At 45.4% G+C, this 27,997-nt stretch overlaps 1 protein-coding gene across 1 annotated transcript; it reads right to left on the reverse strand.

The window, feature by feature from the left end:
- Positions 1 to 1,659: 1,659 nt before the first annotated feature.
- LOC140402839 (probable G-protein coupled receptor 139) lies at positions 1,660 to 14,188 on the reverse strand. The gene is made up of 2 exons (XM_072490460.1): positions 14,122 to 14,188; positions 1,660 to 2,561 (listed from the first exon to the last, which is right to left on the reverse strand). Exons 1-2 carry the CDS (start codon positions 14,186 to 14,188, stop codon positions 1,660 to 1,662), a joined length of 969 nt encoding a protein of 322 aa, XP_072346561.1.
- Between the last annotated feature and the right edge of the window lie 13,809 nt (positions 14,189 to 27,997).

Below are 27,997 nucleotides of genomic sequence, written 5' to 3' on the forward strand. Positions count from 1 at the left end.
AGTTCCACGTACTAATCCAAGCTCGACGTTCATCTGTTTTACCCGGAATACTTCTTGAATGTCACTTCAAGAAATGTTTGGCGGCTCAAGTAGCTGCAGTGATGTCAGAGTGAGGGTGGAGCTGAGCTCTGGCTCTGATCTTTAGTTTCGCTTTGAGGAAAAGCTTGGGCGTGTCTGGTTGTTTTTTTTAGTTTCCTTTCAGTGTTGGAGCTGCGGCCACCCAAATAATGTGTAATTTTGATCTCTCTGCCATCTAAAGACTATCTCTAGATCAAAGGGCTTTCTTGTCTTATGGATGTTAAAAGGAAAGTTTAAGGATTACTTAGAGTGTTGTATTCTTTGAGGGCTGTAATCGAATTGATGTTTGCTAAGGTGTTCAGTGTATGTTTTAAAAAGGCGAACTGAGTTCATAGAATAAACATTATTTTGCTTTCAGAAATACTTTCAGATTTCAGCTGCACCACATCTGGGCCGTGGGCTTCCCATATCACATTATAGTAAAAGCCGTGGGTCAGGTGGTCTCCATGATATACTTTGGAGTTCTCTAAACCCTGGCCCATAATAATATGTAGTATTTTGGGGGGACTGAGGTGTCTTAGCTTGTGATTTTGAGACGAACGTTAATCGCAGCTGGTTTAGTGAGTGATGGCGTCGCGAAAATTGAGAGAAACTCTTTAGTAATATCAGGTAACATGGCAGTGATGTCCTTGCATTGGGTTCCGACACGCTGCCGAGAACCTGCGCCGATCCAGTCCACAGATATCCACCAGCTTCCCTATTTCAGTTGGCGAGAGAGAAGGAGAGACACCATCGACTGGGTGGAGGGGGTGGAACTGCCAGGCGCAGGTAGTGTATCCGGAATAAAACAATAATAGCATCAATATTAACAAACATCATCATTACTAATTTCCACAAGACTTTCAGTTCCATGTGTTGGACTGACAATATAAGGTTCGCTTTTTCCGGATGCCAACATTTCCGAATTGATACAGTGAAAGCAGAGGACCAATATGGTTATTGTTTTAGCTCCTGACCAGCAGAGGGTGATGTATCGCTTTTGTTCCCAACTTTGCATTCCAACTTTTGAATGTCACCTCTTGCTCATGGCCACTTCCTTCTGGTTTTATTGATTTCAATGGTCTGTTAGTTCGAGTGTAAAAGTACAGCCTCGCTTCCGGGCCCAGTATTCTTCGGCTTACCTGATTCCTGCTGCTGATTTACTTCCTTCCTCAAGACAACACATATTGCATTTGCTTCACTGTTACTGTTCCGGTGTGACAATCTCTGCTCTTATACCTACGACCCTCAAGCCATCTATCTGTCTTTGATTGCCCCCTCTCTTTAAGGATTGTAATTTACTGCAGCAGCCTCTTACCGCCCATCCTCTAAAATTTGCCTCTATCAGAAGCCACAGAATGTCGTCAGTTGCCAGCTATTTATTCAATTAGGTGGAGTGTGGTGTCCTAAATGCAAAGCGCGACCACTAACCCCAACAGCGTCACCGCAACCTGCCCACCCCACGTTCAACTTACCATAACCGTGTGTGCATTCCGTTCATCAATTATTTCTGGTGCCATTCAGTTAATGGGAAGCTGAGGTTAAACATTCCGTTATGGATTTTAAACGCTGGAATCCACCTGTTGGATAGTCTCAATTGATCTACTTCTTCAATAATTGAATAAATGATGCAACTGGATATTGCATCGCTCTTTTGAGCTGCGCTCTGAACTTGGACTGAGTCAGTCCATAAATAAATGTGTTGGTACAACAATTAAAATTCGCCAGCATAATCCCAGCTTGTTGAAGGAAAAATTCAGAACTTGTGTAAGTCCCTGGGTCTTTTCCTGTAAAGCTGTAATACAAGAATTCTATTACAAACGTCAGCCACAGAAGAATGAAACTGCCGGAAATGGTGAAGAGTAAAATCATGGACTTCCTTCTGCTCTCCATTTCCGGGTCATTGGATTTATCTCCTGTGATTTGACCCCTTAACCCCTTCCGGATTTTACTGGCGACTAAAATGTACCTGACTGTCAGAGCGTTGAACAACAAAACCAATGTAAATGGGAATAATGGGATTAACATTGTATCAAACCAGTCAAATATGATCCATCCAGGCTCAGTGAAATAGTTTGGCTTCCTATAACAGAACCACGGTACATTGTCAATTATCTCCCCAGGTTCATATACAAAGTAAAACGGGACATTTTTGAAGCAGAGCAGAATGCAGACTGTTGTCACAACCACGGTCGCAGTTTTTCCAGTGCAGTATCTTCTTTTCAAATTGTGACAGGAAATGGCTACAAATCGATCAAAGGTGAAAGCAACAGTTAACCAGACAGAGCAGTCTGTGGCTGCACTGGTGAGGACAAGGATAACACTACACACCGGGGTGATGTTCAGATAAGAAACTGCAAAATAGTAACAACCGATGTTGAACAGGATGTCTGCTGTGATAACGACCATTAGATCCGACGCTGCCATGGCCACCAGGTATCGTGTGGTGCAAGCGGAGAGCCCACACTTACCTCTGGCCAAGATGACACCCGCCACGAAATTAACTGGAAGAGAAAGAATTGAAAAGAGACAGGAAAATATTGCTGGAAACGTTTTACTTGCCTCTCATCATGCAGTTAGTCCGGCTCCCCGTAACAAAATCAAAATGGTTAAAATGGTACAAAGATTAAAGGAGCTCAGCAGCGGAAAAGCCGATCTATAATACTCCAACTGTAAGTTTAGAAACGTGGGCACAGGGAACGTCGGAGCAGATGCAGATAAGTCCGTCTTTCAAGCCTGCCCCACCATTTAATTTGACGATGGCTGATCCTTTATCAGAGTGCATTAGTTCTACTCTTGCTGACAGCCCTTACAACTTACAGCCTCGAAATATATCTATTTCCTTCTGAGCAGGTATTCACTTACATGACCTCCGCAGCCATCTGTAGTAAATTATTAGACAGATTCACCACTCTCTGAATGAAGGTTTCTCTCCTGATTTCAGCTCCAAATGGCCCACCAGGTATTACGAGGTGACCCGCTGTACCAGACACCCCAGCCAGAGGACAATATCCCTGCATCCACGTTGTACAGGCCTGTCAGAATGTTATACGTTTCAATCAGACCAACTCTCATTAATCAAAACTTCGGTTAAGGAAGGCTCAATCGATACAACCTATCCTCATGAAACAATCTTACCTTTCGAGCAATCAAGATAGAAATAGGAAGTAGGTGATGTGACCGAAAGATATCTGTTGGTTTGATAAATGTTTTCATAGAGCTTAACGTCTCAAATTTCCATTTTTAACATTGGAGGGCAAATGTTGCCATGCCTCTGCAGGAAGCAAATGTAGCTTCATATGGAATGAAATTGGTTTTCCTGCACCTCTAATTGTAGGCCCGGAAGAATATTAATTGAACTGACCCCTACCCTCACTTCCTCAGTAGCTCACTCATTTTTCCAATGCTCCATCAAATTCTCCGCACGCAATTCCTATGGTGGAATTGTGACCAATAATTTATGGCCTAGAATAATGCTCTGAAGACACAAGTTCGAATGTCAGCACGGCAGACTTTGAATTCGACAAAATAATCTCTAATTAAAAATCTATTGATGACCTGGAAACTATAGTCGATTTCGGCGTGAGAACAGCTGGTGAGTCAGTTTCAGCGGGAGCATTGCGGAAGTGGCTGCTGGGAGGTAAGTCAACCTTTAAAAGCACTTGTCTTTGCAGGGGCAGGCCAGTCGATTTCGGCGTGAGAACAGCTGGTGAGTCAGTTTCAGCGGGAGCACTGCGGAAGTGGCTGCTGGGAGGTAAGTCAACCTTTAAAAGCACTTGTCTTTGCAGGGGCAGGCCAGTCGATTTCGGCGTGCGAACCGCTGGTGAGTCAGTTTCAGCGGGAGCATTGCGGAAGTGGCTGCTGGGAGGTAAGTCAACCTTTAAAAGCACTTGTCTTTGCAGGGGCAGGCCAGTCGATTTCGGCGGGAGAACAGCTGGTGAGTCAGTTTCAGCGGGAGCATTGCGGAAGTGGTTGCTGGGAGGGAAGTCTGTCCTTTAAAATCACTTGTCTTTGCAGGGGCAGGCCAGTCGATTTCGGTGGGAGAATCAGCTGGTGAGTCAGTTTCAGAGGGAGCATTGCGTAAGTGGCTGCTGGGAGGTAAGTCAACCTTTAAAAGCACTTGTCTTTGCAGGGGCAGGCCAGTCGCTTTCGGCGTGAGAACAGCTGGTGAGTCAGTTTCAGCGGGAGCATTGCGGAAGTGGCTGCTGGGAGGTAAGTCAACCTTTAAAAACACTTGTCTTTGCAGGGGCAGGCCAGTCGATTTCGGCGGGAGAACAGCTGGTGAGCCTGTTTCAGCGAGAGCATTGCGGAAGTGGTTGCTGGGAGGTAAGTATGTCCTTTAAAAGCACTTGTCTTTGCAGGGGCAGGCCAGTCGATTTCGGCGGGAGAATCAGCTGGTGAGTCAGTTTCAGCGGGAGCATTGCGGAAGTGGCTGCTGGGAGGTAGGTCAACCTTTAAAAACACTTGTCTTATCAGGGGCAGGCCAGTCGATTTCGACGTGAGAACAGCTGGTGAGTCAGTTTCAGCGGGAGCATTACGGAAGTGGCTGCTGGGAGGTAAGTCAACCTTTAAAAGCACTTGTCTTTGCAGGGGCAGGTCAGTCGATTTCGGCGGGAGTGGAGCTGGCTGGTTAGTCAATTTCAGCAGGAGCTGAGAATTTTTCTTTTTTTTTTCAATTTGTTTTTTAGGCGGGAACAGGAAGTCGACCCGCGGACGTTTGGGAAGACTCTCACCAATAAATTCTTGTGGAGAGGAAACCCAAGACACTACACGTGTAGTGTCTCCCACCCGCCCTCCTCCTCTAACCTAATAATAAAACCCATTGGTCTGAGGTAAGTACCATATTTTATTATATTATTATTTTTTTTAATAAAAATTTAATTTAGTTGTCAGCCAGATCTTGGTAGAAAGTAAGAGGAATGGCAGGGAAGGGAGTGCAATGTTCCTCCTGCAGGATGTTTGAGGCGAGGGATGCAGTTAGTGTCCCTGCTGATTTTACCTGCAGGAAGTGCTGCCATCTCCATCTCCTCCAAGACCGAGTTAGGGAACTGGAGCTGGAGTTGGAAGAACTTCGGATCATTCGGGAGGCAGAAGGGGTCATATATAGCAGCTTCAGTGAATTAGTTACACCAAAGATTGGAGATAGGTGGGTAACTGTAAGAGGGACTGGGAAAAAGAAGTCAGTGCAGGGATCCCCTGCGGTCGTTCACCTGAGAAACAAGAATACCGCTTTAGATACTTGTGGGGGGGGGGACGACTTACCAGGGGTAAGCCATGGGGTACGGGCCTCTGGCACGGAGTCTGTCCCTGTTGCTCAGAAGGGAAGGGGGGAGAGGAGCAGAGCATTAGTAATTGGGGACTCTATAGTCAGGGGCACAGATAGGAGATTTTGTGGGAGAGTGAGAGACTCACGTTTGGTATGTTGCCTCCCAGGTGCAAGGGTACGTGATGTCTCGGATCATGTTTTCCGGGTCCTTGGGGGGAGGGGGAGCAGCCCCAAGTCGTGGTCCACATTGGCACTAACGACATAGGTAGGAAAGGGGACAAGGATGTCAGGCAGGCTTTCAGGGAGCTAGGATGGAAGATCAGAACTAGAACAAACAGAGTTGTTATCTCTGGATTGTTGCCCGTGCCACGTGATAGTGAGATGAGGAATAGGGAGAGAGAGCATTTAAACACGTGGCTACAGGGATGGTGCAGGCGGGAGGGATTCAGATTTCTGGATAACTGGGGCTCTTTCTGGGGAAGGTGGGACCTCTACAGACAGGATGGTCTACATCTGAACCTGAGGGGCACAAATATCCTGGGGGGGAGATTTGTTAGTGCTCTTTGGGGGAGGGGGGGTTCAAACTAATGCAGCAGGGGCATGGGAACCTGGATTGTAGTTTTAGGGTAAGGGAGAATGCGAGTATAGAGGTCAGGAGCACAGATTTGACGTCGCAGGAGGGGGGCCAGTGTTCAGGTAGGTGGTTTGAAGTGTGTCTACTTCAATGCCAGGAGTATACGAAACAAGGTAGGGGAACTGGCAGCATGGGTTGGTACCTGGGACTTCGATGTTGTGGCCATTTCGGAGACATGGATAGAGCAGGGACAGGAATGGATGTTGCAGGTTCCGGGGTTTAGGTATTTTAGAAAGCTCAGAGAAGGAGGCAAAAGAGGGTGAGGTGTGGCGCTGCTAGTCAAGAGCAGTATTACGGTGGCGGAGAGGATGCTAGATGGGGACTCTTCTTCCGAGGTAGTATGGGCTGAAGTTAGAAGCAGGAAAGGAGAGGTCACCCTGTTGGGAGTTTTTTATAGGCCTCCTAATAGTTCTAGGGATGTAGAGGAAAGGATGGCGAAGACGATTCTGGATATGAGCGAAAGTAACAGGGTAGTTATTATGGGAGACTTTAACTTTCCAAATATTGACTGGAATAGACATAGTTCGAGTACAATAGATGGGTCGTTTTTTGTACAGTGTGTGCAGGAGGGTTTCCTGAAACAATATGTTGACAGGCCAACAAGAGGCGAGGCCACGTTGGATTTGGTTTTGGGTAATGAACCAGGCCAGGTGTTGGATTTGGAGGTAGGAGAGCACTTTGGGGACAGTGACCACAATTCGGTGACGTTTACGTTAATGATGGAAAGGGATAAGTATACACCGCAAGGCAAGAGTTATAGCTGGGGGAAGGGCAATTATGATGCCATTAGACGTGACTTGAGGGGGGGGGATAAGGTGGAGAAGTAGGCTGCAAGTGTTGGGCACACTGGATAAGTGGGGCTTGTTCAAGGATCAGCTACTGCGTGTTCTTGATAAGTATGTACCGGTCAGACAGGGAGGAATGCGTCGAGCGAGGGAACCGTGGTTTACCAAGGAAGTGGAATCTCTTGTTAAGAGGGAGAAGGAGGCCTATGTGAAGATGAAGTGTGAAGTTTCGGTTGGGGCGATGGATAGTTACAAGGTAGCGAGGAAGGATCTAAAGAGAGAGCTAAGACGAGCAAGGAGGGGACATGAGGAGTATTTGGGAGGAAGGATCAAGGAAAACCCAAAAGCTTTCTATAGGTATGTCAGGAATAAGCGAATGACTAGGGAAAGAGTAGGACCAGTCAAGGACAGGGATGGGAAATTGTGTGTGGAGTCTGAAGAGATAGGCGAGATACTAAATGAATATTTTTCGTCAGTATTCATTCAGGAAAAAGATAATGTTGTGGAGGAAAATGCTGAGCCCCAGGCTAATAGAATAGATGGCATTGAGGTACGTAGGGAAGAGGTGTTGGCAATTCTGGACAGGCTGAAAATAGATAAGTCCCCGGGACCTGATGGGATTTATCCTAGGATTCTCTGGGAGGCCAGGGAAGAGATGTCTGGACCTTTGGCTTTGATTTTTATGTCATCATTGGCTACAGGAATAGTGCCAGAGGACTGGAGGACAGCAAATGTGGTCCCTTTGTTCAAAAACGGGGGCAGAGACAACCCCGGCAACTATAGACCGGTGAGCCTCACGTCTGTAGTGGGTAAAGTCTTGGAGGGGATTATAAGAGACAAGATTTATAATCATCTAGATAGGAATAATATGACGAGGAATAGTCAGCATGGCTTTGTGAAGGGTAGGTCATGCCTCACAAACCTTATTGAGTTCTTTGAGAAGGTAACTGAACAGGTAGACGAGGGTAGAGCAGTTGATGTGGTGTATATGGATTTCAGCAAAGCGTTTGATAAGGTTCCCCACGGTAGGCTATTGCAAAAAATACGGAGGCTGGGGATTGAGGGTGATTTAGAGATGTGTATCAGAAATTGGCTAGCTGAAAGAAGACAGAGTGTGGTGGTTGATGGGAAATGTTCAGAATGGAGTACAGTCACAAGTGGAGTACCGCAAGGATCTGTTCTGGGGCCGTTGCTGTTTATCATTTTTATCAATGACCTAGAGGAAGGCGCAGAAGTGTTGGTGAGTAAATTTGCAGACGATACTAAAGTCGGTGGTGTTGTCGATAGTGTGGAAGGATGTAGCAGGTTACAGAGGGATATAGATAAGCTACAGAGCTGGGCTGAGAGGTGGCAAATGGAGTTTAATGTAGAGAAGTGTGAGGTGATTCACTTTGGAAGGAATAACAGGAATGCGGAATATTTGGCTAATGGTAAAGTTCTTGAAAGTGTGGATGAGCAGAGGGATCTAGGGGTCCATGCACATAGATCCTTGAAAGTTGCCACCCAGGTTGATAGGTTTGTGAAGAAGGCCTATGGAGTGTTGGCCTTTATTGGTAGAGGGATTGAGTTCCGGAGTCGGGAGGTCATGTTGCAGCTGTACAGAACTCTGGTACGGCCGCATTTGGAGTATTGCGTACAGTTCTGGTCACCGCATTATAGGAAGGACGTGGAGGCTTTGGAGCGGGTGCAGAGGAGATTTACCAGGATGCTGCCTGGTATGGAGGGAAAATCTTATGAGGAAAGGATGATGGACTTGAGGTTGTTTTCGTTGGAGAGAAGAAGGTTAATAGGAGACTTAATAGAGGCATACAAAATGATCAGGGGGTTGGATAGGGTGGACAGTGAGAGCCTTCTCCCGCGGATGGATATGGCTGGCACGAGGGGACATAACTTTAAACTGAGGGGTAATAGATATCGGACAGAGGTCAGAGGTAGGTTCTTTACGCAAAGAGTAGTGAGGCCGTGGAATGCCCTACCTGCTACAGTAGTGAACTCGCCAACATTGAGGGCATTTATATGTTTATTGGATAAACATATGGATGATAATGGCATAGTGTCGGTTAGATGGCTTTTGTTTCGGTGCAACATCGTGGGCCGAAGGGCCTGTACTGCGCTGTATTGTTTTATGTTCTATGTTCTATTGTTCATTTTTATTTAATCCCTTCTGGCTCGCAGATGTCCTTTCGGGAAAGGAATTTATTCTGGCAAACTTGAGACTCCAGATTGACAACAATGCTCTTTACTCTTCATCGATCTCGGAAATCGGTTAGCAAGCAATTTCAGTTCAATTAGCCATGTTGCTCAGCCAATGATGCCGACATTCATTGATTGGTTAAAAAAACCAGAAAACGGTTCTGCTGCAATTGGACGTATCGGACAGTATATCCTTCAAAGGGGAACCTACGATATTGAGGAAGGTCAGTGAAGAATCAGAGACGCATCATGTGTAGCTTCGGCAGAGGCGAATGTTCGAAGCGAAGACTTGTTCTTATTTTTTCCTCAGCATTTGAGGAAACGAAATCACACCCCTCCAGTGATCTGTGGAGTTTTATAAGAGGAGAAACAGTAACCCTGAAAAGCTCCGAATCAGGGAGTGAGTGGAACTGCAGGGAGAATGAAGAGAGGATGGAACAACAGCGATTAATTCCAAGTTTAGTGTACGCATGGCAACCACAGGCGAAGGAAATTGACCTGCAAACGACCGACTGCAAAGATCGGGAAATGTGCCGAATGCTGTGAATTTGGTCTAGAGACGGACAATAGAAATAAGCCAGAGCACAAAGGAAATTAATCGGTGCACTTTTGAAGAGAGAACAAACGTTATTCACAAACTGGTGAATACACAGATGCTTGACGAGGAATAATGATTTCGGATGGAAGGAACTAACTATCTAGTCGTAATTGACTATCTCGATCAAAACAAATCCAGTCAGAAGTTTTACAACACGAGGTTAAAGTCCAACAGGTATGTTTCGATGTCACGAGCTTTCGGAGCGCTGCTCCTTCCTCGGGTGAATGAAGAGGTATGCTCCAGAAACATATATATATAGACAAATTCAAAGACGCCAGACAATGCTTGGAATGTGAGCATTAGCAGGTGATTAATTCTTTACAGATCCAGAGATGGGGTGACCCCAGGTTAAAGAGGTGTGAATTGTGTCAAGCCAGGACAGTTGGTAGGATTTCGCAGGCCAGATGGTGGGGGATGAATGTAATGCGACATGAATCCTAGGTCCCGGTTGAGGCCGCACTCATGTGTGTGGAACTTGGCTATAAGCTTCTGCTCGGCGATTCTGCGTTGTCGCGCATCCTGAAGGCCGCCTTGGAGAACGCTTACCCGGAGATCAGAGGCTGAATGCCCTTGACTGCTGAAGTGTTCCCCGACTGGAAGGGAACATTCCTGCCTGGTGATTGTCGCACGATGTCCGTTCATTCGTTGTCGCAGCGTCTGCATGGTCTCGCTAATGTACCACGCTTCGGGATATCCTTTCCTGCAGCGAATGAGGTAGACAATGTTGGCCGAGTCGCACGAGTATGTACCGCGTACCTGGTGGGTGGTGTTCTCACGTGTAATAGTGGTATCCATGTCGATGATCTGGCACGTCTTGCAGAGATTGCCATGGCAGGGTTGTGTGGTGTCGTGGTCACTGATATGAAGGCTGAGAAGTTTGCTGCAAACAATGGTTTGTTTGATGTTGCGCAGTTGTTTGAAGGCAAGTAGTGGGGGTGTGTGGATGACCTTGGGGAAGATGTTCATCTTCAGCGATGACGTGTTGAATGCTGTGAAGAAGATGTCGAAGCTTCACCGCTCCGGGCGTCAATCACCAGGCAGGAATGTTATATTTACAGGGGGATTGAGTTTAAGAGCCGCGAGGTTGTGCTGCAACTGTACATGGCCTTGGTTAGACTACATTTGGAGTATTGTGTTCAGTTCCAGTCACCTCATTAGCGGAAGGATGTGGAAGCATTGGAAAGGGTGCAAAGGAGATTTACCAGGATGCTGCCTGGATTGGAGTGTAGGTCTTATAAGGAAAGGTTGAGGAAGCTAGGGGTTTTCTCATTGGAGCGAAGGAGGACGGGAGGTGACTTAATTGAGGTGGAGAAGATGATGAGAGTGATGGATAGAGTGGTCATTCAGCGAATTTTTCCTCGGGTGGATGTAGCTGTTACAAGGGGGCATAACTGAAAGGTTCATGGTGGAAGTAATAGGAGGGATGTCAGAGGTAGGTTCTTTACTCAGAGAGTGCTTGGGGCGTGAAGCGCCCTCCCAGCTATGGTAGTGGAGTCGGACAGTTTAGGAACTTTCAATCGGTTAATGGATAGGCATATGGAGTGCACTCGAATGATTGGAAGTAGGTTGATTTGATCTTAGTTTCAGACTAGTTGGGCACAGCATCTTGGGCCGAAGGGCCTGTACTGTGCTGTACAGTTCTAACGTCAATGTTCATTTAATACATGACATTTTTTTGAGTGGAGAAATATATACCGTGGGCATTTCCAGGTATCTGAGAGCTCAGTCCTGAGGTTCATGCCGAAGGGATAGACACTAATTGATCTGAGGAGGGGTGTGGAAGTTACGTTTTCACTCTGAAATTGTTCAGAATTTCAGACTTACCGTTCACGTGTTTGTTGAGTTTTGTGAAATTTGACTCGATAGCGTAATGGACGAGGCTAAAAGGAAATGTTTTATATGTAGCAAACGGGAGACGGGTAGGGATTGTCTGAAGTTCATGTGGAACATTTGTAGAATAACCATTTCGTGTCATGTGAATTCTTCTTAATTTTCATCAGCCATATTAATTCACGGGGGCCGGCTTAGCTCTTGTCTAGGCAGCTGGTTCGTGATGCAGAGCGAGGCCAGCGAAATGAAATGAAATGAAAATCGCTTATTGTCACAAGTAGGCTTCAATGAAGTTACTGTGAAAAGCCCCTAGTCGCCACATTCCGGCGCCTGTTCGGGGAGGCTGTTACGGGCATTAAACCGTGATGCTGGCTCGCCTTGGTCTGCTTTCAAAGCCAGCGATTTAGCCCTGTGCTAATCAGCCCCAGAGGGGTTTCAACTCACGTACTAAGGTTAAATCAGAACCTTTGGTTATCTGGGGCGATGGGGACTTGATCGTTTACCTAGTATTAGAACATAGAACACAGAACAATACAGCGCAGTACAGGCCCTTCGGCCCACGATGTTGCACCGAAACAAAAGCCATCTAACATACACTATGCCATTATCATCCATATGTTTATCCAATAAACTTTTAAATGCCCTCAATGTTGACGAGTTCACTACTGTAGCAGGTAGGGCATTCCACGGCCTCACTACTCTTTGCGTAAAGAAAGTATTAATTAGTTGCAATCATAAATCGTTAATTAAATCGCAGTTATAATGAACTTTTTGAAACAACACACAATTTATTTATCATTTATAATTACGGTGCTATCAGTGACTCTCATCTGATTGATTATACTTGTAATAATGGGTTGGTTTAGCACAGGGCTAAATCGCTGGCTTTGAAAGCAGACAAGGCAGGCCAGCAGCACGGTTCAATTCCCGTACCAGTCTCCCCGAAAAGACGCCTGAAAGCTTTTCACAGTAACTTCATTTGAAGCCTACTTGTGACAATAAACAATTTTCATTTCATTTCATACAAAAAACAGGCACGCATTTTCTCAGTTACATGGTCACCTCCTCATCATAGAACTCACAGTGCAGAAGGAGGCCATTCGGCCCATCGAGTCTGCACCGGCTCTTGGAAAGAGCACCCTACCCAAGGTCAACACCTCCACCCTATCCCCATAACCCACTAACCCCACCCAACACTAAGAGCAATGTTGGATACTGAGGGCAATTTATCATGGCTAATCCACCTAACCTGCACATCTTTGGACTGTGGGAGGAAACCGGAGCACCCGGAGGAAACCCACGCACACACGGGGAGGATGTGCAGACTCCACACAGACAGTGACCCAAGCCGGAATCGAACATGGGACTCTAGAGCTGTGAAGCAATTGTACTATCCACAATGCTACCGTGCTGCCCCCGTCATAGGGACGAGTCTTACTCTGCAGACAACGATTCAACGTGCGAAGTCGGGAATTGTAATTATTGATATGGACTGATTTGCCAAATCTTTATTGGTTACAGAAATCATACAGTGAATGAAGACAGTGCTTTCTTATTTCTGTACCTCAACAAGATAACAGCACTCAACACATATCACTCAAATATTCTCCGGACTGAAGGCGAATTCGATGGATCAGTAACATGAAGGGTTTAGACTAGAGCAGACGAGAGGAAGGACAGGTTTCTAGATAAGGTATTTTAATGCTGCAGCGTATTTCAACCTATGGTTTACGTGCCAGTAATTATATGTATTCAGCTGCTTAAATTAAACAAGAAACCAAACAATATCAACTTAATTATAGTTGCATTAACCAATATAATTAATTTAAGACGAAGGCGTCAACGTGGCACAGTGTTTAACACTGTTGACTCACAGCACCAGCACCCGAGTTCGTTTCTAACCCATGTTTTCACGTGCCCCCCCCCCCCCCCCCCATCCCCGTGTCTGTGTGGGTTTGCTCCGGGTGCTCCGGTTTCCTCCCACAGTTCAATGGTGTACCAGGTGGAAGGATTGGCCGTGCTAAAATTGCCCTCCATGTCCAAAGATTCGGTGGGGGGGGGGGGGGGGCGGTGTTGGGATGTGGCGCAGGATGCGCCGACGTAGGGTCCACTTTCAGAGGATCTGTGCAGACTCGATGGGACAAATTACCTCCTCCCTCACGGTCAGAATTCTATGTTCTATGTCTAAGGGCTTCCGTTTGACACTGAAGAAAGCACCTCAATGGGCCGGCCAGATCTATCAGTTGAAAAGAATGCTTGAAGACAGAGCATGCTGGCACAATCCAGTTAGTGACGCACATCAATTTGGTTCAACAGTCATAGACACTCACAATAATTGTCCATTGGAGAAAGTATTCCACATCAATTAGCAACCAAACTCAATATTGTTTTACAGTGACATATAGTCTCAGTAACCATTGGCTGTCTAACTCACTCCGGTTAGTGTCCTACAGAACAAATTCTTTTCCTGTTATTGCAACACCTATATTCTTTCTGACTGCTGGCTACCTGAAGATTTGATATCGTACTGCAAAACATTCAATTGACGCAACAGCTGTATGATTTAACCATCCTATGAAGTTCATTCAAACGTTTATTTACGAGCAGACACACGCAAATAAATTGGCGGAGTCATTCAGGATATTTGAGAGAACAATTCTATTCTCTCTATAATGATCACCACTGAATATAGGTCACAGACTGAACTATAGGCTATTTCGCACACAAAGTTCCACAAATCCAATGTGAAAACACTTACCAGGGACACCAATAATGGCAATGCTGATGTAGATTATTTTTGCAGCACTGAAATATGTTTCGTACATTTTCCTTTGCAGTGATCTGTCCCTTCCCGATCCAGGTCCTCTCCCTGAATAAACGTGTGAGGCGATACATTCGCAGTTCCTTTAATTTATACCCTGAGGGGTCTCCACGGGGACAACGAGTTTGCAAGATTGTTCACGCTATTCTCTGTTAATATTAATCAACTGGTTACGACAGCTGAATTAACTCCCTATCATGGGAGATGCTGTAATTCGTCCTGAGATTTAGTTGGGAAATATGGAGCAGTTATGCTCACTTTGTTTAATAAAAGACACTTTACCGTTGTAGTTTCCATCAGTATCGACGCTCCCTCCATCATTATCTCAAACTTCTCCGGGACGCTTCAGGATGGGCAATGAATATTGGCCTCGACAGCGAATCTTACACTGTTTTGATCATTTATCTAACGGTGTTATGCCCGTTAATAAGTTCCATTCCAAACAGTAGCTGGACATCTCAGTGCCGCGCTTTGATGGCATTTGCTGTTGTCCAGAATATAAGTATAAATGTCACCGGTATTTTCAGAAGCAAAGGCAGCGTCAGGTGTATACATCAGTATAACTGGATGAGATTGCTTGTGGTAGAAGGGGTAGGTGTGATTTGCTGGTCAGTTGGAGTGAGAAGATTAATAGAGAAGTATTCAAGGTTGGGTGGGGCAGTGGTGGATGGAAGATAAACATGGAGTTTGGAGTATATTGGAGTGTGTCTGAAGGGTAGCCCTAGGGATGGGATCACTCGGCTCTGTTGGGAGGGCATCCAGATGGTCGGCGTGATGTAGACACTGTATCGAATGAGGTGTTTGTGTGATTAGTGGGTCATTATTGAACTCTGTTTTAAATGTGCTGCCTCTTATCCTGTTGTTCTAAATTTCCCCACAATATCCAGCATCAGCTCCACGTTTACTTTATGTAGACCTTATCATCTTGGATACCTCAATTGGATCCCTCCTCATTCATCTAAACTCTCGAGAGTTTAGGCCTAAACTGTTCAATCTGTCTTCATACGACAATTGCGCCATCTCTGAAATTAACCAACTGAAGATCCTCTGAACTGCCACTATATCTTTCCTCAAATAAGAGGACCAAAGTTGTGCACTACACTCCAGGCGTGCTCTTGCCGATGCCTTGTATTGTTGCAACTACACTTCCCTCCCGTTATACTCTATTCTTTTAGGTTTAAATGCCAACATTCCAATTTCTTTCTTTCTTATTCGCTGTATCTGCAGGCTTGTTTTATGTGACTCATGACTGAGAACCCCAGATCCCTCTGCAACTGAGCACACTGAAGTCTCCCCCTTTATAGATAATAAGCTGTCTTCCACTTTTTACGACCAAAATGCACGAACCCATACTTATCCAAGTAAATATCCATCTGCCACATTTGGCCCACTCTCCTAACCAATCTAAATCCATTTGCAAGTTTCTGATTATTCATTGATACTTTCTGTCCCACCTCTTTTTATGTCGTCTGCAAAATTTGGCTATAGAAGCTTCGAACCTGTATCCCGGTCATTTATATTGATTGCAAATAGCTGGGGCCCAAGGACCGAACCCGCTGGCTCCCCACAAGATACAGCTTGCCATCCAGAAAAAGAAAAATACCCATTCATCTTAACTCCACCTAACAGATTTCATTTGATTTTCCATATGCCCCTTATCGTAGGAAAAAAACAATTATCCCCCAGTCGAAAATGATTATTGGGTTGCAGATTTCCACTCACCTTTGCGTGAAGATCTAATACGTAACATCACCAATGGGTGGCTGGGTAACTCAGTGGTAGTACTGTTGCTTCACAGCGCCAGGGCACCAGGTTCGATTCCTGGCTTGGGTCACTGTCTGTGTCGAGTCTGCATGTTCTCCGCGTGTCTGCATGAGTTTCGTCCGGCTGCTCCGGTTTCCGCCCACAAGTCCAGAAAGACGTACTTCTTAGGTAATTGGACATTCTGAATTCTCCCTGTGTACCCGAACTGGCGCCAAAATGTGGCGACTAGGGTGTTTTCACAGTATCTTCATTGCAGTGTTCAGTGTGACACTAATAAAGATTAATATTACCTCTGGTTCCAATTGGAAGGTTCTTCCCCCTGTTTTTTTATGGTTCCTCACCACAGCAAGTAAACTAACTTATTTTTATCAATGCTAATGAATAATCTACTCATTTTGAACATCCGTGTTCGGTCACCACAGTTTGTGTCGGAAGGTACGAAAGTGGTCGGACACATACAACCTGTCCTCCTATTATTACATATTTTTCCCCAGGATTGTTCTGGTGAACTTAGATCTGTTTGGTGTAGCGATTCAATATAATCTTAATTGACATTAGTATGAAATCGAATGTTAGCTATTTAGGTGCATCTCAAAGTATTTACTGGACTGTTTGTTGGAGATGGTTCTGGAAAGTAGTATTCCGGGAACTGTCTTTGCTGCTCCTCAAGCTGATCTGGTTACATTTCTAATTTGCAATGGAAAGAATGGGTATATTTCTACATTTGAGACTCTGATCGGTAACCAGATGTGGTGTTGGGACTCGAAAAGCTGCGCTGATAAAAGTTAAGTTTTTGTCTTGCACTTATCAGGTCACTTCACCAGGATGCCGGCATACGAAGAAAACAGCAATTCATGCTTCTATCAGAGGAAAATGCTCATTTGCTTGAAAGCAGAATCTGATTGTGACCATTGCCGTGCAGAATATACAACAGGTAGGAATATCGAAAGGCAAAATACCACATTGAAAGAGCCTGCATGTTACCTTTCTGATCAATCTATGATGCAACGACAGGAAGACTTCCCTGAAACAAATTAACATTTACAATTGCACAGGAGACCCACATTTTAGAGGACGGGATTTTACATGGCGGAGAGCTTTGTGAACCATAGTTCCAAATATGCACTATCTTGAAAAACACTCTACAGTCACCCGATAGTACTGGCTTAAGGGTTAATATAAACAGAATCAAAAACATGATTTGGTAAAGTAAAAGTGAACCATCACAATTTCGCTGAATCACATTTGCAACTCATCCTTTTTGATTTATTTTCAAATGCAGCAAACTCCAGAGAGCTGGAGAGAGTTCCGTCTTGAGAATGGAAAATATATGAAATGGTAATATTCAATGATAGTTAAAGGCCAGGTATTTCCCCACATACCCGCTATATAGAATCTCAGACTGAAGCAAAACCAAGGGAGGCCATTGGCTCGCCGTGGCTGTGTTGGCTATTTCAAAGTACTCCGCAATTACTCGCACTGTACGAATATCTTTCCCAGATCGCCTTTCACATTTTATCCTTCAAGTATTCATCTCATTCATCTTAAGCAAGTTACAGTCAAATCTGCACCAATCAACTTATTTATCAATTAGGACAATATTGTCTTCGGTCTGCAGAGGAATTTCCTTAGTTCGTGAATGGTTTTAGACTCACGTTAGACAGAGAATTTGCAAAACACTGGTAAGTCAATTAGAAAGAGAAGTAGATATTTACTAAACGCTGACGGGGACATTGTATCCAGAACATTTAACTATCTTTTCAGTTATCAGATAGTATGAGTGTTGACGTGTATGATCTATGTCCAGTTAGTGGAACTATGGGATTTGATGAAATTCGGAGTCTCTAGACGGTGAACTCCTTCTGATCAGCCACGTGAAATATGCAAAGTTCGGCATTTTACAGTATCCCAAAAATACAAATGTACTGTATATTATTCCACCTCATTCATTCAATTCACCTATTTTGCACTCAGGTATGTCACTATATATCCCTCTGACAGTATCCACCTGTGTATTAATGGTTAAGCCGTGAACTGAAACTTCTACTTATTTATCAAATCTCTCATTAACGGTAGGATAAATCCCGCCAATAAGCTTGAGTTCCCGATGCTCCAAAGTCCATTCGTAAGCCAAAGATGCAGCATACACCATTGTTAATCTAATATAAGAAGAGATGAACATTGACGATATACACGCAACGCCGTCCTCGCCGCTGCCGTCCACCACCGCCCCCCCCCCCCCCCGCCTTTCCCTCTCCAAAGATATCCTTGTCTATTTTCAAGTCTGATGTAATCTTGTGTGGGAACTAAAACTACCCCTGTGTATGTAATTTAAAAAAATATATACTCATGGCTATTTAGTACCTGTAGACTGGACCTCGCAGGCTGAAGTATACACACGAAGATAGCAGATCATTCTGCCAATGGGAGCAGTGTATCCCGAACCGCCTCGAGACCACATGATTTTGAACATCTCTATCAAATCACCTCCCGAAGGTCCTTCTTCGAGGAGTTTGTAGGGTGTATACAGGAACGCTCCTTGATGCAATAAATAGATAGTCCAACTAGGGATGGAACAGTACTGGATCTGATATTGGGAAATACGCCGGAACAGGTGGCAGAGGTTTCATTTATGGAACATTTTGGGAGTAGGGGCCACGATTCCGTAAGTTTTAAGATACTTTTGGACAGGGATGAGGGTACCTCGCGTTAAGGTGCTTAACTGGGGAAAGGCAAATTTGGATAACGTTAGGCAGGTATTGAACAATTTTGATTAGGTACGGCTGTTTGAGGGTAAATCAACATCGGAAATGTGGGAGTCTTTCAAGCGACAGTTGATTAGGATTCAGGAAAGTCACGTTCTTGAGAACGAACTATAAGGCTTGGATAACGAGGGATATTGTGAACCTCGTCAAAATGAAAAAGGGAGACTTTTTTACGGTTTAGATGGTTGGGGACAGTCGAAACCTGTGAGGCATAAAGAAAACAGGAAGGTACTTAAGCAGGAAATTGGGAGGTATAGTGGAAATTTCACCGAGTTCACCGCCCAATTGGTGAGTCGTCCATCTATAAGAAAGTCTTGAAAGCACTGCTAACCCCTTCCCTTCCGATGCTACCTGTGCCACGTGTGAGCTAGAGTAGGGGTAAGGGTAGATAAGATGAATGCGTAGCTTGAGAGATGGTGCAAGAGGGAGGGATTCAAATCATTTGGAACTTTGGAACCTGTTGTGGCGAAGGTGGAACCAGTACAAAGCGGATGGTCTGCACCTGGGCAGGACCGGACCCAATGATCTCGGGGGAGTGTTTGATGGTGTTTTTCGGGAGGGTTTAAACTAATATGGCAGGGGGATGTGAACCGATACAGGAAGTCGGAGGGAAGAAAGGTGGGGGCAAAAACAAAAAGGCAGTAAAGGGAGAAATGGAAGGCAAAGAAACCAAAGACAACAATCAAAAAGGGCCACATTGCATCATAACTCTAAAAGGGCATTCTACGTAAAAAAAAAAAGAAGCCTGAAGACTCTGTGTATGAATGTGAGAAGCATTGAGCAAGAGGGGTGATGGATTAACTGCGCCGACAATCATTAATGCATGTGATTCAATTGGGATCACGGAGATCCGGCTCCAGGGTGACTAAGATGGGAACACAACATCCAGGGGCATTCAAAATTCAGGAAAGATAGAAGGAAAGGAAAGGAAAGTAGGGTAAGTTGGCGGTTAAAGAGGAGTTTGACGCAATAATAAGGAAGGCCGTTAGCCTGAACGACGTGGAATCTGTATGGGTGGAGCTGTGGAATACTAAAGGGAAAAACACGTTAGTGGGAGTGGTGTACAGACGAACAAACAGTAGTTTTGAGGTTGGGGATGTCATCAAACAGGAAATCAGTGATGTGTGGAGTAACAGCAGATATTATGCGTGACTTAAATCTGAATATCGATTGGGCTAAGCAAACAGGTGGCAATGCTGTAGAGAAGGCTTTCCTGGAATGTATAAGAATGGTTATCTCGACCTGGATGTCGAGGAACCAACGAGTCGGCAGACCGTTCTAGACGGGGTATTGTGCAATGAGCTAGGATTAATTAGCAACATTGTCACGCGATATCCTTCAGGAAACAGCGACCATAATATGAACGAATTATTCATTAAGATGGAGAGTGACACAGGTAAGTCGGAGACTAGGGTTCTGAACTTAAAGAAAGTTAAGTTTGATGGGATGAGACGTGCATTGGCTAGGGTAAGCTGGCAAAGGATACATAAGGGGCTGACTGTGAGTAAGCAAAGACAGACATTTGAAGAACACATGGATGATCTTCAATACTTGTCTATCTGTGTCTGGCGCAAGAGTAAGAAGGGGAAGGTGGACCAACCATGGCTAACAAGGGAAATCAGGGGTAGCGTGAGAGCCAAAGAAGAGGTATAAAAACTGGACAGAAGAAGCAGCAAACCTGAGGACTGGGAGAAATGTGAAATTCACCAGAGGAGGACAAAGGGTTGAACTCGGAAGGGGAAAATAGAATATGTGAGTAAGCTTGCAGGAAACATAAAAGCTGACTGCAAAAGCTTCTATAGATATGTGAAGAGAAAAAGGCTGGTGCAGACAAATGTATGTCCATGAACTTTACAATCAGGTGGATTCATAGTGTGCAACAAAAAGGTGGCAGACCACAGAATAACAGGATCATAGAATGTACAGTGCAGAAAGAGGTAATTTGGCCCATCGAGTGTGCACTGGCCTTTGGAAAGAGCACCCAACCCAGCCCTTACTCCGCAACCCAGTAAGCCCGCCCAATCATTTTGGACACTAAGGGCAATATATCATGGCAAATGCACCTAACCTGCACGTCTTTGACTGTGGGAGGAAACCGGAGCACCCAGAAGAAACCCACGCAGACACAGGGAGAACGGGCAGACTCCGCACAGACAGTGACCCAATCCTGGACCCTGGAGCTGCGAAACAACTGGGCAAACGACTGTGCCGCCCATATCAGTTGAACACATACATTGGATCTGTCTTCACTGGGGAGGACACAGATAACCTTCTGGAAATACTGGGGACAGAAGGTCGAGCATGAAGGAGGAGCTGAAGGAAATCGTTATTCGTCAGGAAATTGCATTGGAGAAATTTATGGGATTAAAACCTGATAGGTCCCCAGGGCCTGATGTTCTGCATTGCATGGTTCTTAGGGTAGTGGCCCTAGAAATAGTGGACGCATTGATGATCATTTTTCAGCATTCTATTGACTTTGGAGGAATTCCAGCGGATTGGATGGCAGCTAATGTAACCCCACTTTAAAACAACAGAGGGAGAGGGAAAATGGGGAATTTCAGACCAGTTAGCCTGACATCGATGGTGGAGAAAATGCTGGAGTAAAATATTGTGATTGAAATACAGGATTTTCAAATAGGGACAAGATCAGTCCAAGTCAGCATGGGTTTACTAAAGGAAAATCATGCTTCACAAATCTTTTGGACTTTTGTGAGAATGGGACCAGTAGAGTGGACAAGGGTGAACTAGTGGATGTTGTGCACCTGGACTTTCAGAAGTCTTTTAATAAGCTCCCACACAAGAGATTGGTGAGAAAAAGTAAAGCTCCTGCTAATGGGGGTAATGTATTGACTTGGATAGAGAACTGGTTGGAAGACAGGAACGGAGAGTGGGAATAAACGGGTCCTTTTCAGAGTGACAGACAGTAACTAGTGGGGTACCGCAGGCTCAGATCTGGTACGCCAGCTGTTCACAATACACATAAATGATGTGGCGAAGGCATTGTAACAATTTCGCCAAATGTGCCGAACACACTAAGCTAGGTGGTAGAGTGTGCTCTGAGGACGATGCGCAGAGCCTGCTTGATAAGGTACTGCACAGAAGCGACATGGCAGCACAGTGGTTAGCACTGCTGCTTCACAGCCCCAAGGGTCCCAGGTTCGATTCCCGGCTTGGGTCACTGTCTGTGCGGAGTCTGCACGTTCTCCTTGTGGCTGCGTGGGTTTCCTCCGGGTGCGGATTCGCTTCTACACTGTAAATTCTATGATTCTTTGATTCAACGTGAAGACACTGGCACTTTGAATTGCTGGCGGAATCGGATGTGATATGAGGAAAGAGTGCTGCGAATTACTGTATGTGTGAAATATTTTGCAGAGAGGCTTGACACTGAGTGACAATCAAGCGAGCTTGTCCTTCTTGCAGCGGGCTGCTGGTTGTGGCAGCAAAGAGACGCGTTAACTGTCAGCGCGGCTGTTTGTTTCTTGCCTCAGAAAGAGCACAATACATTGGTGGGTGAGTGCGAAGCACATCAAGCGGCGGAATTCGCTGGCCGATATTCTGACCACGTTACGCTTAAGATGGAAAATTGCCCGAGCCAGTAACTCACTGAGGTTTTCTCTTTTTACATCTGAGGCGCTTCACGTACAAGAACAGCCTGCACAGTTCAAACATTGGAACTCAGTCTTAAACCGCAGACAGGCCAGTGTTTGCTTCCCACGATAGTTTCATCTGAACATGTATCCGGCTCGTGTCAAAATAATCTCATTTGCAGTGGCCTCATCGATGTTCGTCAGGGCCACTCTTTAACTTTCTAATTCGAAAACAATAATGACTGATCCCAAACACTATTTAGAAATTATGCACTCAGTTAACCACCTGTACACAGGAAACCCTGCAGCAAATCGCAAGCCCTTGAAAACCAAGTGCAGCAAACACATGGGGACTCCAACACTTGGAGGTACCGCTCCAAGTCACGCATATCCAAGACTTGGAAATGTATTGGTCGTTCCCGCACTGTCACTGGGTCGGAATCCATTAACTGCTTCCCTAACTATACTTAGGATTTAGAGTCACAACATGGTGCATGGCAGGTGCTTAAGCCGGCTCTTCACCACCGTATTTTCAAGGTAAATTATGGATGGCCACTAATGTTACCGTGGCCGAGATGCTCATATCGCAGAAAAATAAAATCAAAATACTTCGCACACTCTTGCTTTCCTGGAAAGATAAACTTAGGTGGGTGTGTTTAGATTAGACGCTTCATCAATTTTCATCTAGTTTCCCTCAGTTTCTCTCCTTTAATTCATTTAAAGATTCTCGGAGGTTTTCCTGAGTCCGGCATGTGCTGGATTTCTGGTGAGAATTACTTTCAATTCAGTCCTAACTCGGCTCCTTGGCAATCCATAGTTTATTCGATGGAAAATGGCGACAATCATAAATCTTTATTCTCGAAGTTACGAACAGATTATAGCCAGGTTAAAATTCCCCTCATCTCTTCGGGGCTGCATCGCTTCCTTGTCGTGGAGGCTTTTAAGGTCAAGGCTATAGTTTTTCCCTGGTTGCACGTGAAAAGGATGGCAAACCGCATGCAAGTGCCTAAGCAAGTCAGAGAGCATTCTGATTTGAAACGATATCCCCATTCTTTATTCGAACTAAGTCAAAATAGTGGAATGCGACAGCACGTACGTTGTGCCTATAGCACATGGATTGCACCGGTCAAGAAAGCGACGTTCACAAACAGTAAATATGGATTTGTGTTGATATGAGCTGGCTTCACGTCCCAAAAACAATTTAACAATTTCACGGCAACATTCCGCATTGCTATTACCATGTTCTGTCGGTCTTTGAAGCATACCCCAGTGGAGATCTTTATAGGCGCACTGCATCGTGAACGCTGTGACGCAAGGACCATGACCACAATGTATCAAATTCGCCTGTTATTAACCAGGACAACTCACCCTGGATGGTGTGAAAGTTTCCAAAGCAGAACTCGTCATAGTTTCCACTGCATTGACAATGGGAGCGTCTCGCTACCGTTAGGGCGCAGGCCAGTCGGAGGCCATTCGGCCTGCGATACAAACTGCTGAGAGGGACAATAGAGGGGGACTCAGCAATTCTAGATGTACAAGGAATCTTTCTCTCTGATACTCTGTTTTCACCTGCTGCGGGTTTATGCTGAGTAAGAGGAAGGAGAATATTATGAACAGGAATCAACCAGAATCCGCGTTTATTCAGCTGGGAATGCAACTCGCTGATGGCAAGTAATGGGTTAGCTTTGACCATGTGACTTAATGCTCTGTATTAGAACAAAAAACACAGACGAATATAGCACAGGAAAGGCCCTTCGGCCCTCCAAGCCTGTACCCGTCATCTAGTATTCTCCTATAACGTGAAGAAAAAACCCAATTTGACTCATAAATCCAGCGAAGAATAATGAACGACAACATGCGATTGTGCTTTAAAAAATAGTCGAATGCCTCAAAGCAACTGCTTCCTGTCTCTCAATAAATATCACTAATGTAACAGTAATCACTCTAGTTCCAGATTCCGAATGCTCCCCGTCTCGCAGCCCCTTCGCAATGACAGATGTATTCGGCCAGACGGTGAAAATCCCCTGCCACTACAATGCAGACGCGGAATAGGTGGATGTTGTTTTTTGGTGCAAACAAAGACTGTGGTGAGTTGGTGAGGTAAGCTTTTCTTTCCTATTTTTCTTTCCACCCTTCCACCACCTCTAATCTGCGGGGTGTGTGAAAATCAGGTAAGTTTTTTTTTCTCCCTGTAATTGTCAAGTGGATAAATGGAAGGGATGGCAGAGAGGGCAGTGCAATGTTCCTCCTACATGATGTTCGAGGTGAGGGACACCGTCAGTGGCCCTGCTGAGTTCACCTGCGTGAAGTGCACCCATCTCCAGCTCCTGAAAGACCGTGTTAGGGAACTGGCAGCTGGAGTTGGATCAACTGAGGATAATTTGGGAGGCAGAATCGGTTATCGATAGAAGTTACAGGGATGTATGTACTTCTTAGAATGAAGGTAGCTGGGTGACGTTTCAAACGAGGGGGAAGAAGCAGTCAGTGCAGGGATCCCCTGAGGTTGTTCCCCTCAATAACAGGTATACTGTTTTGGATATTGTCGGGGACGACGAACTACAAGATGTATCCCACGGTGACCAGGTATCTGGCACTCAGTCTGTCCCTGTGGCTCAGAAGGGAAGGGCGGAGAGCAGGAGAGCATTAGTTATTAGATATTCTATAGTTAGAGGTACAGATGGGCTGTTCTGTGGCAACGATAGAGGCGCACGGTTGGTGTGTTGCCTCCCGGGTGCTTAGGTCCGTGACGTCTCTGATCGTGTTTTCAGGATGCTTAAGGGGGAGGGGCAGCAGCCATAAGTCGTGGTACACATCCATACCAACGGCATAGGTTGGGAAAGTGACGGGAATGTAAAACAGGAATTCAGGGAGCTAGGGTGGAAAATGAGAGCCAGGACAGACCGTGTTGTCATCTCTGGTTTGCTGCCAGTGCCACGTGCTACCGAGGTGAGGAACAGGGAGAGAGTGCAGTTAAACACGTAGCTACAGGATGGTGTAGGAGGGATGGTTTCAGATACTTGGCTAATTGGAGCACATTCTGGGGAAGGTGGGATCTGTACAAACAGGACGGGTTACACCTGAACCAGAGGGGCACCAATATCCTGGGAGGGAAATTTGCTGCAGCTCCTCGGGGGAGGGGGGAGGTTTAAACTAATTTGGCAGGGGGGTGGGCAACTGGTTTGTAGCCCAGGACATAGCGTTGCTGGAGTTCAGGGTGTTGAGGGTAGTGCAGTACTGAGGAAGGTACCAAGGTCATCGTGGGCCGAAGGGCCTGTACTGCGCTGTATCGTTCTATGTTCTATGTCACAAGAGTGGAGCTGCAGCATTAAGGTGGTTTGAAGTGTGTCTACGTCAATGCGAGGAGCATCAGGATTAATGTTGGTCAGCTTGAAGCATGGATTGGTTCCTGGGACTACAATGTTGAGGCCATTACGGAAACGTGGACAGAACAAGGACAGGAATGGTTGTTGGAGGTTCCGGGGTTTAGATGTTTCAATAAGATTAGGAAATGTGGTAAAAGAGGTGGAGGAGTAGCATTGTTAATCAAGAATAGTATAAATGCTGCAGAAAGGCAGTTTGTGGAAGATCTGCCTACTGAGGTAGTGTGGGCTGGTTAGAAATAGGAAAGGAGCAGTCACTTTGTTAGGAGTTTTCTATAGGCACCCAAACAGTAACAGAGATGTGGAGGAAGATATTGCAATGCAGATTTTGGATAGGGTGCGGTAGTCACAGCGTATTGTCATGGTTGACTTTAACTTTCCAAATATTGATTGGAACCACTAAAATTCGAATAGTTTGGATGGGGCTGTTTTTATCCGACGTGTGCAGGCGGGTTTCCTCACGAAATATGCGGATCGACCGACAAGAGGCGGGGCCACATTGGAGTTGGTATTGGGTAATGAGCCCGGCCAAGTGTTAGGTTTGGTTGTGGGAGAGTACTTTGGAGATAGTGACCAAACTTCGGTGACTTTCTCAATAGCAATGGAGAGGGATAGGAACATACGGTAGGGCAAGATTTATAACTGGGTGAAGGGTAATTGCGATACGATTGGGCAAGAATTGGAGAGGATAATATGAAAATAGGAACTGTCAGGAATAGGCAGATTTGAGATGTGAAGCTTGTTCAAGGAGCAAATACTGCGTGTCCTTGATATGTATATCCCTGTCAGGCAGGGAGTAAATGGTAGAATGAGGGAACCATGGATTACAAAAGAGCATTCTTTGAAACAGGGGTTACTCCCATTTGGAAGCAAGTGGACATATTAGTGAGAGGCAGCATGGTTTTGAGAAGGCAAGGCCGCGTCTCAATAACTTGATCGAGTTGTTCTAGGAAGTGACAAAGATGATTGATGAAGTTAGGGCAGTGGATGTTGTCGACATGGACTTCAATAAGTCCATGTCGACAATCCAGGGAACTACAGGCCGGTGAGCCTTACTTCAGTGGTAGGGAAATTACTGGAGAGAATTCTTCGAGACAGGATCTACTCCTATTTGGAAGCAAATGGACGTATTAGTGAGAGGCAGCATGGGTTTGTGAAGGGGAGGTCGTGTCTCACTAACTTGATAGCGTTTTTCGAGGAGGTCACTAAGATGATTGATGCAGGTAGGGCAGTAGATGTTGTCTATATGAACCTCAGTAAGGCCTTTGACAAGGTCCCTCATGGTAGACTAGTACAACAGGTGAAGTCACACGGGATCAGGGGTGAGCTGGCAAGGTGGATACAGAACTGCCTAGGTCATAGAAGGCAGAGAGTAGCAATGGAAGGATGCTTTTCTATTTGGAGGGCTTTGACCAGTGGTGTTGCACAGGGATCAGTGCTGGAACCTATGCTCTTTGTAGTATATATAAATGATTTGGAGGAAAATGTAACTGGTCTGATTAGTAAGTTTGCAGACGACACAAAGGTTGGTGGAATTGCGGATAGCGATGGGGACTGTCAGAGGATACAGCAGGATTTAGATTGTTTGGAGACTTGGGCGGAGAGATGGCAGATGAAGTTTAATCCGGACAAATGTGAGGTAATGCATTTTGCAAGGTCTAATGCATGTAGGGAATATACAGTGAATGGTAGAATCCTCAAGAGTATTGAAAGTCAAAGAGATCAAGGAGTACAGGTCCACAGGTCACTGAAAGGGGCAACACAGGTGGAGAAGGTAGTCAAGAAGGCATACGGCATGCTTGCCTTCATTGGCCGGGGCATTGAGTATAAGAATTGGCAAGTCATGTGGCAGCTGTATAGAACCTTAGTTAGGCCACACTTGGAATATAGTGTTCAATTCTGGTCGCCATACTACCAGAAGGATGTGGAGGCTTTAGAGAGGATGCAGAAGAGATTTACCAGAATGTTGCCTGATATGGGGGGCATTAGCTATGAGGAGCGGTTGAATAAACTCGGTTTGTTCTTACTGGAACAAAGGAGGTTGAGCGGCGACCTGATAGTTGTCTACAAAATTATGAGGGGGATAGACAGAGTGGATAGTCAGAGGCTTTTCCCCGTGGTAGAGGTGTCATTTACTAGGGGGGATAGGTTTAAGGTGAGAGCGGCAAGGTTTAGAGCAGATGTACGAGGCAAGTTTTTTTACGCAGAGGGTAGTGGGTGCCTGGAACTCGCTACCGGAGGAGGTGGTGGAAGCAGGGACGATAGTGGCATTTAAGGGGCATCTTGACAAATACATGAATAGGATGGGAATAGAGGG

Source organism: Scyliorhinus torazame, chromosome 26 (assembly GCF_047496885.1).
Source record: "Scyliorhinus torazame isolate Kashiwa2021f chromosome 26, sScyTor2.1, whole genome shotgun sequence".
Classification (NCBI taxonomy): Eukaryota; Metazoa; Chordata; class Chondrichthyes; order Carcharhiniformes; family Scyliorhinidae; genus Scyliorhinus; species Scyliorhinus torazame.